At 38.8% G+C, this 12,055-nt stretch overlaps 1 protein-coding gene across 1 annotated transcript in view; it reads right to left on the reverse strand.

Annotated features, from left to right (window-relative positions):
* Nucleotides 1-448: 448 nt before the first annotated feature.
* The window catches only part of AKAP10 (A-kinase anchoring protein 10), an 86,503-nt gene continuing 74,896 nt past the window's right edge, over nucleotides 449-12,055 (reverse strand). Inside the window, exon 15 of the mRNA XM_081271513.1 lies at nucleotides 449-7,867. Within this exon, the coding sequence (XP_081127639.1) occupies nucleotides 7,862-7,867 (6 nt within the window). The 3' untranslated portion in view covers nucleotides 449-7,861. The remainder of the gene's footprint in view (nucleotides 7,868-12,055) is intronic.

A 12,055-nucleotide genomic window follows, 5' to 3' on the forward strand; every position in this document is an offset into this window, starting at 1 on the left:
AGGCAGTGACAAAGACTTTGGAGATGAAAAGGACTTCTTTAGACAGTGTGGGGAAAGACATTTTAGATTGTGGGCATTGCTTGAGCAAAGGCAGCAGCTCTGAAAACCAAAAATGAATTGAAGATTCATAGTTTGAGATTAGGTCTGTCAATATCTTCAATGCTCAATAAGGAATCTGGACTTAGCAAATAATGTTATGCAAACAGTTGATGTTATATTTAAGGTAAATCCCCATTTCCTTAATTTTTGAGCTAGGCATGATGGTATGTGCTTGTAGTTCCAACTACTGGGGAGGCTGAGGCAGGAGGATTACTTGAGCCCAGGAGCTCAAGACCAGCCCAGGCAACATAGCAAGATCCAATTTCAAAAGAAAAAGATTTTTTTAAAAAAATTATGATATTCATCTGTGTATTCATACTTTTAGGAATGTTGATTAAATAGTCAGATGTCTATTTATAATAGCTAATTTATTTACTTACACATGCTTATTTAAAATAACAGTATATACAATAATACAGTAATACAAAATATTGCTTTTTTCCCATTCTGATGTTTCAAGTAACAATTTTTATTCAAATTCTCTACAAGCATCTTGTGTTTCAAAGTCTTTAGATCTATAGCCAGAGTTTTTTGAAGCACACCTCCATCCCTTGTGTCTTAAGTTATTTGAGTAGCAGCACTTTTTAAAACATGCCTTCGACACTCACTGGAAAGTCTGATCCAAGTCATCACCTTAGGACCATTCTTCCTCACACCCAATTATCATGTAGGTCTATGTTTGTAAACCTTAGAACCACTTGCTTATTGCTTTTGAAATAGCTCTTTGAAAGGCTGGTTTGAAAAATCTAACTCCTGTAATAGTGAGGGAACACTTTCCTGGAATAGTCAAGTTTTCTCCTTCTATTTAATCCATTCCAATAGGAGGAAACTATAACTATACAAACTTGCCTTGCTTGAGGCTGGTATGGGCTAAAATGTGAGGAGCAGCCAGGCGTAGAACAGTTGCAGGGAATGACAAGGATGGTTATATGGGTGACTGAGGAATGAAATAGCAAGAGGTTGTTGGGCAGATCAACATCATGAACAGTGATGTTTCCTGGGATGGCCTGGGGTGGGAGTGAAGAAAGCTAGAAGTGGTATATCAAAGACTTGGAGATTGGAGTCAGGAGTGGACTGGAGCCAAGCAAACAGTGGAGATCAGAGGGCAGTCTTCCCAGGTGGCAAGGGTTTAAATGAGGATATGGAGCAAGGATTTGGCAAGGAGCTTATGGAGAATGCTGGTAAGGAATCCTGGTCCAGTCATGGGGTTGGGAGTGACCAGAACACCATGACTATTAAGAAATGATTTCTCTTCTTTTTCTGCATTGCAGAGGATGTAACTCAAGGCCTCACACACAAGCTGAGCTACATCCCCAAGCCAAGAAATAGTTATCTTGAGGAAAGAGATGTGCAGAATGGGTAGGTCCTAGAGAAAGATTGAGATGGTCAAGAAGTTTGTGAATCACAAAAGGAGAAGGTATCACACCAAAATTGCCCCCAACAGGTCCCTACTGTCACAGAACTCATCAGACTGAATTGTCTCTATTCATTTTCTAGACTGCAGGACAGATGCCGGGTCTGCCCTGGATAGCACTGTATCTATGGCAACTAGAACAGGCATATAACAGGCTCTCAGGAAATAAGTGTTGGAGGAAGAAACGGAGAGGAAAGAGAAGATCAAAGAATGAGGTACCTGTATCCTATGGAACTTAGGAAGGTGGGCAGCAAAGGAGATGGGCCAGGAAAGGTATGGTCAGGACCTCAGAGGACAGCTGGCATCAAAAACCTACAAGACAAACTACAGGAAATGGATCGGACAGGATTTGTTCAAGTTTCCACGGGGACCTCAAGTAGCATCCAGATAGCCCCAAACCACAGCCTGAAGGAATATGTTAGGGTTCCCAGCAAAGGCACCGAAGCTGGAGAACTGAAAACGACTGATGACTATGGGGGTGGAACTGGTCTGTGGCCTCTTCTAACCCTTACTCTTGTATGAGACAAGACTTCAGGGTCTCAGACATGTTCAGGTTCCTAGGGACTGAGAAATGGGGTTGGTGCTTAGGTGGTGGTAGTGTTCAGCTCTGATAAACATCTGTATGCTAATAAAGGACTTTTGCCTGTTTGAGTGAGTCATGAATTATAGGTCTCAAATTACATTTTATATAGCATGGCATTTCAAATAAACAGGAATGAAAACACTCATTTCTCAATTTGCAGCAAAGCAACAGTATCATCATCTAGGAATCTGGTAAAATGCAAATTCTTAGGCTCCACCCCAGATCTACTAAATCAGAAATTAGATGTTAGGCCCAGAAACCTGTTTCAAAACATCTTTTCAAGGGATCCAGACATGTGAAAGTTTAAGAACTACTGCTTTAAGGTAATAAATTTTTCTTAAGTCTTTGACATCTGCTACTCCATGGTGAGTATTGCTAAAGGGGAAAATAAAAGAAGGAAGAGCAAACATCTATTTTTTGCTAGGCATAGCAGTGTTAAGAGGCAGTCTCACAGCTTGGGTGTGAGATTCTGGAAAATTCCTTTACCTCAAAACCTTCAGTCTCCTCATTTATAAGAAAGGAAAAAATAAGCACTTACCTTTCAAGATTGTCATAAGAGTCAGATGAGATAGTGCTTGGCCTATGGCAAGTACTCAATTATGCTGTTTATTATTATCATTAAAGTAGAACTTTCAAGGAGCTCATCACTTCATGGACTTAGTTCAGTAGCTAGGCAGGTTTTCCCAAGGTCATGATTTTATATTATATGCACACATTAGTCTTGTCTCTGGTTTCTAAGAATCGACATGTCCTAACTCTATAGAGCTGAGACTGATCTTATGAGCTCTTCTAATCCTTGCCCTTTTTAGAGACAGTCTGGTCTTCATGGTCAGACATCAAGATGTCCACACCTTACTCAAAGCCTAAATAAGTACCAAAAGATCTAATCTTGCAGCAAGTAAATGGAATGACACAGCAACCCATTCTCATGGAAGGGCATGCCTTCTCAGGCCCCATGTCTCTCCTCCTTTAAGCTACAGTTCTCCCTATGAGCTTCGCAGGAGCTTGATGACTTTCAGTAGGACTTTAGGGGTGAGTAGAGGAGTTAAATCATAGGCTCAAAAGGCCATCTTGAATCAAAAACCCCAGCACATATCTTATTAACTTATTGGGGGGGGGTGGGGGAGAGGGCTGGGGCTGGAACCCAGGACGTTGTGCATGGTACACATGTTCTACCACAGAGGTACATCTCTTGCCCACAGTACATTTTAGATGCTAATTCCAATTTCCATCTCTTCAGTAGAATACAAGTTCCAAAGGGTCTAAAAGTTTGTTTTATTCCTTTCTGTGTCCCTTCAGGATAAACAGGCCTGATACTTATAGGGTGGACATTTATGAAACCAATACTTGAATAATCAGAAGGAATGGTGGTTGCTCTTCACGAAAATGAAGAAAACTAAAATCTGAAAGGAACTGTGGGGCTTTGATGAGCTCCTGAGGCTGGGGCCCACCACCTAGAGCTACACTTAACCTGAAAGGCCAAGCCCTGACCAGGTGCTTCTTTAAGCCAGCACCACCCTCACATGTTGTACGGCATTATGGGATTCATACCATGATGTAGAAGAGGCCAGCTTGAGATCATTTAGGGATGTGCCTGAAGGCACATTCAAGACAATGGGACTTGGAAATTAGATGATGAGGCAAAAGGGCAGTTGTCACAATCATCATCTCTCATTTGCTCTTTGGCAAATCTCAACTTTCTTCAAGCTGAAGCCCACTCTTTTTAGGCTGCTTGCATACCTGCCACAGAGAGACTGGGCCCAGAGAATCCCTGTCCCAGCCCATGCTTACAAGATCTACTCATGGAACATCTAAAGGCCCACTCATCCAGATGCCTTTCTGTGGTGCCCTCTGGTAACAGATGCACTACCAGTCTTAGGCAAGGGAAGTTCCAGGGAAGTTTTGTGGCATTCTGAATGTGCCAGCACAGAGTTTGAAAGACATAAACTGAGGAAATACTTTAGTGATACTCACTAAAGCAAGAATACTCACTTTCCTGTGTGTTAGGCAAGCAGAAAAGGGAAGGCAAAACCCCAACTGAAGATAAATGTCCTTGGGTTTTTGCTCACACAGGTCCCCCCAGTGTCTTTTATGACCACTCCCACTGGTTCAGAATCCACAGTACCATTCTCCTGCTACTTGGAGCCATTTCTAATCCTGCCTAAGCAGTAAGCCTTCCTCAGTGCCTTCCTGAAAAGGGCATCAGAGGGTTACTGTTAGTGTGAACCCCACAGGTTGTAACCTTGAAGGGTTTTACTCCCTTGACTCTATCCAAAAGCTAGAATCTGGCCTGGTCATAGAAATGGTTAGCGTTTATAGATTTTTATAACAATTATCCCCCTCCTCTCATTTTAAGCTTATGTGAACTGAAATGCCTTCTATTTCTGGGTTTATTACATTGATGAGTGCAGAATACAGAGAAACATGAAGAGGCCCTGGCCTAGGAAGACTAAGTTCTCATGGTGACCATCCTGCAATAGGTAAGGAACTTTTCTTTTTCTTTTGGTGGGGGTGGGAAGACTGGGGGGCACAGACAACCAGGGATTGAACTCAGGAGCACTTGACCACTGAGCCACATCCTCAGCCCTGTTTTGTATTTTATTTAGAGACAGGGCCTTCACTGATGCTTAGTGCCTTGCTCTTGCTGAAGGTAGCTTTAAACTCGTGATCCTCCTGCCTCAGCCTCCCAAGCCCCTGGATTACAAGTGTGTGTCATCGCACCCAGCAGTAAGGGACTTTACTGAGGCCTAACTTCTCATTACAAAAATGAGTGAGTGTCTCTTAGTTCCATTGGGTTAGGATTCCATTTTGAGAGAATATACCATGACCAAGGAAGGTTTACTAAAGAAAAAGTCTTTCCCAGAATGCAATACTTTGAAGACATGCAGAACACACATGATCATTAGGAATTAGAGCAGGATTTAGTCAAGGTTCTTCTGGTTGCTATGTAATACTAACTTTGGGTTGATTCACTCTATGCATTGCTGAGGGATGAGTGGAGTCCAACACAAGCATGCAGGACTGGATGCAGAAATCAGGACAGTCTTGAGGGTTACCAAGGCAGCTGCTCTCTCAGGCTTGCCCATGCACTGCCAACTCTTTTCTAAGTGCCACATCCAAACCACCATTTCTTCCTCATGCAAAATCCTTCAAATAAAGAATTGTCTTGGGCCTATCTGGATCAGGAGTTGAGCCCTGGTCCAATCAATTGGAATGTGGGGGATAGGGATGAAAGGGCAAAAGAAAGGTCACTGTACAAACATAGGAGTGTTAAACTTTTGAGTCAGGAAGGATCCCAAACAGTGTCAATAGACAGGTCAGTGGCTTAGCTAAATAAAACAGCAATGAAGTTTAGATTTCCTACAATTCAGAATGACCTTCCCCTCCAAATTTCTACTGAACTAGTCAAAGTTCCAGTATTGTAAACCAATTACATTTCATAAAGCTGTAGTGAATATTGGACCCCAAGTAGAAAAAGTTACAATAAATTGCTCCCTGTTTTATTGCTCTTCACTGGATTTGGCTGACAATGCTTTTCACTCTCATCAAATTTATAAAGGTGTGATAAAGACACCATATTACAAAAAGTATCACTTTCTCACTATTATTTTTACTTTTTAAACAATGGGTTGATGTCAATGACATGATAAAGAGTGTACAACTGATTACTTGCACCTATAAAAACCCTGCCAGGGAATTATATTTTATGGGCACAATGCATAGAACCTGGAACACAGCAATTGCTCAATAATAGATGAATTCCATTCCAATTTTAAAAGGAGCACAAGGACTTACTTTAGATCAAATATGAAATCTGGCTAATAATTTCAGACCAAAGCTGCTTCTGTGTTTCATAGCAGGTGAGGAAGAAAAGGGTAACCAAATCTCAAACTTGCTATTCTTGTCTTTATAAGAAGTTTATGACTACTGGCATTTCTTAACTCAGAAGCACAAAATGTATACAAAGAAATGACTAGAAATTATCTTAATTGAAAGCACTAAGTTTGAATAGCCTAGAGTTTTACAGAATTTGTTAGTCCAAAACATGCAGAGGCAGCAACAGTCACCCAAAACCACATTTAATTCTAAGACCTTTATATTGCTTTTCTCCTATTTAAAGTTTGAAGCAATGTGAAATGGATGGAAATATTTTGCTAAAAGAACAAAATAAATTAATCACAGCATATACACCTAATAAAGACTTCAAGTCTATGCCTAAACTCCAAACACAAGGCTAAATCCAGTAGTGGCTTGTATTCTGGGTTTTTTGTAAAGCAAATGGAAATATTAGGCGGGATCAATAAATTTCAACAGAAGAGCCATAAATGCCCTGAAAGCAGAAAGCTGACACCATTTTAAATATAATTCATATATATATATTTAAAATCAAACACAATTAAATAGAATATGGTTTAAGTACATGAATACTTCAGCTTTATAAGAACAGAGGTGGTACATAGTACCAAAAAACTTATACACAGCCTTTTTGCTTCTTCTGTTGATGAAACAGTGTGCCTCTATACAATCAATATTGCAATGAATAAATTCTCTATTCAATCAAGACTTTCTCAAGGAGAGAGGTGATTAATAATTATATATTTATGCATATATATCCTTTTTTTTTCTCTTCTTTTTTGCAAAGTCTGAGCAAAAGCAGTAACACCTAAGAGAACATTCTATCCCTTCATTTACACACAGAGAGGAAGCACTGGCATGGTGTGGCTGGCGGAGTGTGCATGTCAACTGGGCCACCTTGCTGATGGCTGTGCAGTCCCAATGCAAAGCCGCCTGAGCAGAAGGGCAATGAGTGAGTCTTTCTGTACTGAAGACAAAAAGAAAAAAGGCCACCACTGCACACTTCCCACTCACAGCAAAAAATGGGGGAGGCAATCAAACAAGTTGAGTACTTTTCTCCCCACTTTAAAAAACAAAATTTTAATCTGTGAATAAACATTTTGTTCGAGGTACCACAGGGAAAAAACTGGAGTGATCCTTATGTCTTTCCTCCCACATTTATTCTGAAAGGGAAGTTAAGTATCTGGAGCGTAGTAAATGTTGCTGCTTGCTCCAAAGGAGCAAGACCTAATGCTCAAAGTAAACTAAATTTGCCCTTTTGTTAACAGGGAAAGACTGGTATTAAGGATATGCTGCCACCAAAGAAAAGGACAATGTCACTGAAACATGACCTGCGATTTGTCTGTTTCTTTCTAAATTAATGCTTCTGTGAAGACGACTACACAAGGAATTCTCACCCAGTTCCACACATTGCCACTGAGAGCTGCCTGACTCTGAGTGGGGCTGACTCACCTGTTAATTTTAGGAGGACAAAGCAAAGCACCTCTGCCACGTTTTATAATTCTGCTTGAGATGGACTCCTGCTCTAAGAATGTGCACCAAATATCAGCTCTATGCTTATCTGCCTCTCACAGGATGTGGTCCCTGTCTATTTCAGTGGGCTAACTCTCTCATACATGGGTTATTGCCATTGGAAAACTAATAATTTTCTAGTAATGTAAACAATACCACTTTGTAGCTTTGTGACTCACTCACTGTATGAACATCATGTGCATCATTTATATCTACATGTTACTCTGCAATATAGTGGAAGTCTAGGATTGTCTCCCATTCATTCCTGGAAATAACAGTGTTATATCAGTGAAAAGAAATACAGTGCTGTTTTCATTGGCTGTGTTGAAGAATCCAACCAAAGGAAAAAAGGTTCTCTTATACTTCAAAAGCAGATTTCCTTTATCTCAGTTCTTGAGTCATAGCTGAAAAGAAAAAGAAAAACTATAAGGTAACATCTCTGTAACAAGTAACATATTATCAATATAGACTAAAGAAGAAGGCAATCAACATTTACTCAGTGTTTATTATATAAACTATACATCAGAGCTTATGACAGTTCAGAAACTGACTAAAGTCTTGAGAAGTAAAATATAAATCTCCTCATTTACATATGAGTGCATGGAAGTTTAAAGAGGTTAAGTACTTGATTGAATCTTTTTGTTTTGACAATATCAGAATGAAAAATGGTTTCACTTTATGACAGAGTAATTCTACTTCTGGAAATTAACCCTACAGCATAAGAGAAGGTAAAGACTTACAAAACATTCATAAAAATGTTGTTTGTAACAGGTATAAACATCAAATATCCAAAATAACTGACCACAGGGACTCATTAAATGACAATAAAACCATAATATGTAATACCACAAAGCTCACAAGACTGAGAGTCTCTTTTATTTAGAGTAATGGGGAAGAAACAAACATTGCAGAAACAATTGTTTGATGGCAAATGCTCATCAAACAATTCAGTAATAATGTGAGGTAGTTCACACAAAATGTCTAAGCATATTCTATAGGCAAATGCAGAGTTGGGGGTTCAAAGCAGAGGGAGGAATCAACATGAGCTAAACAGACTGAGCGATCCTGCATGGGTCTAGGGATTGCTCATTTTCAAAAAGTCATGGAATGAGAATTAGAAGGGGATCTTTTGAGGTCTTCTTATGCAATCTCTCTAATCTACTGAAGTAGCAAAGTCATTTGCAAAAGGTCACACATATTGCCTAAAAACGGATTCAAAAGCTTGGGGACAGTCTGGTAGTGGAACATTTGGACACTGACACCCAGCACTGTGAAATTAATTAATTAATTAAACAGATTCAGCTAGTCCTGCTAGCTTAGTGTTTTTTGCTTTTGCTTTTGTTGTTTTTGTTTCATAGCAATAAACCACTGATCTCTGAGGGACAGGTAGGACAGATAGATGCCCTGACAAGCCAAAGACAAGGCCTAGGAAGCTCAAAATATAAAAGACAGCAAAATATACCCATATATCCTAAAAATAAAAAGCATGTGGTAAAAAAATCTAAATACATAACTCAAATGAAAAACCTGAATTATAAACATCTGCTTTCCAAAATAGTTTCTAAAGAACATTTTCTTATTCAAACATCTGATCATCAACCTGATAATGGAGAATCACAAAAATAACTACCTTGTATGTCTTCATACACCTTTAGTTTGCTCTTTACTATTTTAGGTTTGCCTGAGCCAAAAGATAAATATAGACAAAAATTATCACCCTTATACAGAAAAAAGGATAGAGTCTGCAAAAATGAATAGGGCTTTGGTATGAATCAGCCCAGTGAAAAGTTCACAATTAAACCAAGTTTGGTAATGACAGTTCTCAGAGGAAAAAGTTAGACATTTAGCAGGGAAAGAGTGATGCTGGACCTAAACCTTCAAGCCCTCTAACCTACTAAGGGATATATGATGTCACTGAATATATTTTTGGCGGGGGTTAGGGGTATAGTTCAGTGACAGAATGCTTACCTAGCATGCTCAAGGCCCTGGTTCAATTGTTAGCATTACAGAAAATTTAAAAAAAAATGGATTTTTTTTTTTTTTTTTGTGTGTGTGTGTGTGTGGTACTGGGGACTGAATGCAGGGGTACTCTACCACTGAGCCACAACCCCAGACACTTTGATTTTTAAGACAGGGTCTCACTAAGTTGCTGAGGTTGGCCTTGAACTTGCAATCACTGGGATTATAGGCATGTGCCACCAAACCAAGCTTGCTCCTTCTTGAAACCAGCTTTTGCAGAATTGAAAATCTCAATCCTAAAACTAGAGAAGCTGAGGAGCAACCTTGCCTGGGAAAGTGATGGCACCTGTACCCAATAAGGGAAATGAGAATGGGTACAAGCATGAGAACTTGTTAAAAGTTAGAATTAGAAACACCTCAATGGATTACTCTACAAACTATCCAGTCAGGCAACTACCCCTAATGCCAGCAGAAAAGCCTGAGATCTCTGAGCAAAGTAGGTTAGACACACCTGAGGGCAAAGATGCTGTACTGAGAAAAGGGTGATCAAGGAAGGGGTGAATATAACACTGAGCCCTCTTTTGCTCCTAAAAACCTGGCAGCCTACACTTTATCTTGAGTTTTCTCTGAGGAATATGATCAATCTAAGAAGAAAAACTTAAAAAAAAAAATTGGACACCAGATTTCCCAAGAAAATATATCGGGCTAGTTAATTTACAATTAACTTTATAAGAAATTTCCAAACTGTTTTTCAAAGTGTTTGCTGTCCTTTTTATTCCCACCAATAATAAAATTGTTGTACATTCTTGCTAATATATGGTAATTAATGTCACTCTTTTTAATCAGCTTTCTTTTGGGTATGTAGTAGAATATCACTAACTTTAATTTGCATTTCCCTAAAAAAATGATATTGGGTGCCTTATGCATGTGAGTATTTGACATCCATATATCTTCTCTGTGTAGTGTTTGTTCTTATCCATTAAAAAAATCATACTACTGGGCTGGGGTTGTGGCAGTGGTAGAGTGCTCGCCTAGCACATGCAAGGTCCTGGGTTTGATCCTCAGCACCACATATAAATAAACAAAGATATTGTGTCCAACTACAATTAAGAAATAAATATTTTTTAAAAAATCATATTGCCAATCTTAGGATTTCAAGGATTCTTTTTTTGGGCAGGGGAGGGCAACTAGAGATTTAATGCAGAGGTACTTAATCACTGAACCACGTCCCCAAACTTTTTTAATTTTGAGACAGACTCTAAATTGCTAAGGCTGGCTTTGAACTTTTAATCCTCCTGCCTTAGCTCTCAAAACACTGGGATTATCTGTGTCACTGCATCCTCCAGTTTAAGGATTCTTTATGTATTCTGGATAAAATTCCTTCATCAGAAAGATGTTTGCAAATACCTTCTTCTAATCCAAAGCTTTGTTTTCTCATTTTCTTAACAGAATCTTTTTTTTTTTTTAATCTTTATTTTATTTTTATTTGGTGCTGAGGATCGAACCCAGAGCCTCACACATGCTAGGTGAGCACTCTACCTCTGAGTCACAACTCCAGCACTCCCCCCTCCCCTTTTTAACAGAAGAGCAGCTTTCACTGTTGATGAAGTTCAGTTTATCTTTACTTTGCCCCTTATTTGATGGCTCACACTGGATATGACTTAAGAGATTTTTGCTTAGGCAAAGATTTTGACTTATGTCAAAATCCTGAAAATTTTCTTCCACAGGTTTTAGAGTTTGAGCTTTTATATTTAAGTCCATGATCTATTTTGAGTTAAATTTTATATATGCTGTAAGGGCCAAGGTTTATTTTTTCTACATATTTGTATATATAAAACCAGTTGTTTCAGCACCATAGACTGACAAAGATTGTCTTTTCCCCCAATTGAATCTCTCTTGGCACATATTCTAAAAATCAATTGGCTTACTTGTGGGTCTACTTCTGCACTCTATTTGCTCCACTGACCAATGTCCACCTTCATGCAAATACTATACTGCCTTGACTGTACATTCCCCCCTCATCCATTAAACCTATTAATAGCTATTAGGTGCTATCAGATGTAGGAAGTTCTCTTATATTCCTAGTGTCCTAAGAGTTTTTGTTAGCAATGGCTGTTGAGTTTTACCAAATTCTTTTTCTACATCTATAGATGATCATGTTAACAGGGTAAATTATACAAATCGATTTCCAGATGTTAAAGAACCTTGCATTTCTAGGATATCCCCTACTTGTCATGATGTATTACCCTTTCTATGTATCGCTGGATTAGCTTCTTTATATTTTTGTCAAGAATTTTATGTGTATGTCCATGATGGAAACTAGTCTGTAGTTTTCTTACAATGTTTTTGTCTGATTTTTGGTGTCTAGGTAATTCTGGTCTTACACAAGGAGTCAGGAATGAGAACCCCCTCTTTATTTTCCTAGAACTTTGCCTAGAATTGGTATTCTTTAAATTATATTTGAGCCTAGAACTTTCTTTGTGGAAAGGTGTTTAACTACACAATCTAATAGATGTAGTCATTACTCAGGTTTTCTATTGCTTCTTGCATGAGCTTTGGTAATTTGTGTCAAGGAATTTCTCCATTTCCCTAAATTATTAAACTTATTAGCATGGGGCTGTAGCTGTAGCTTA

The sequence above is a fragment of the Spermophilus citellus genome, assembly GCF_964194105.1.
Source record: "Spermophilus citellus genome assembly, chromosome: 17".
Lineage (NCBI taxonomy): Eukaryota > Metazoa > Chordata > Mammalia > Rodentia > Sciuridae > Spermophilus > Spermophilus citellus.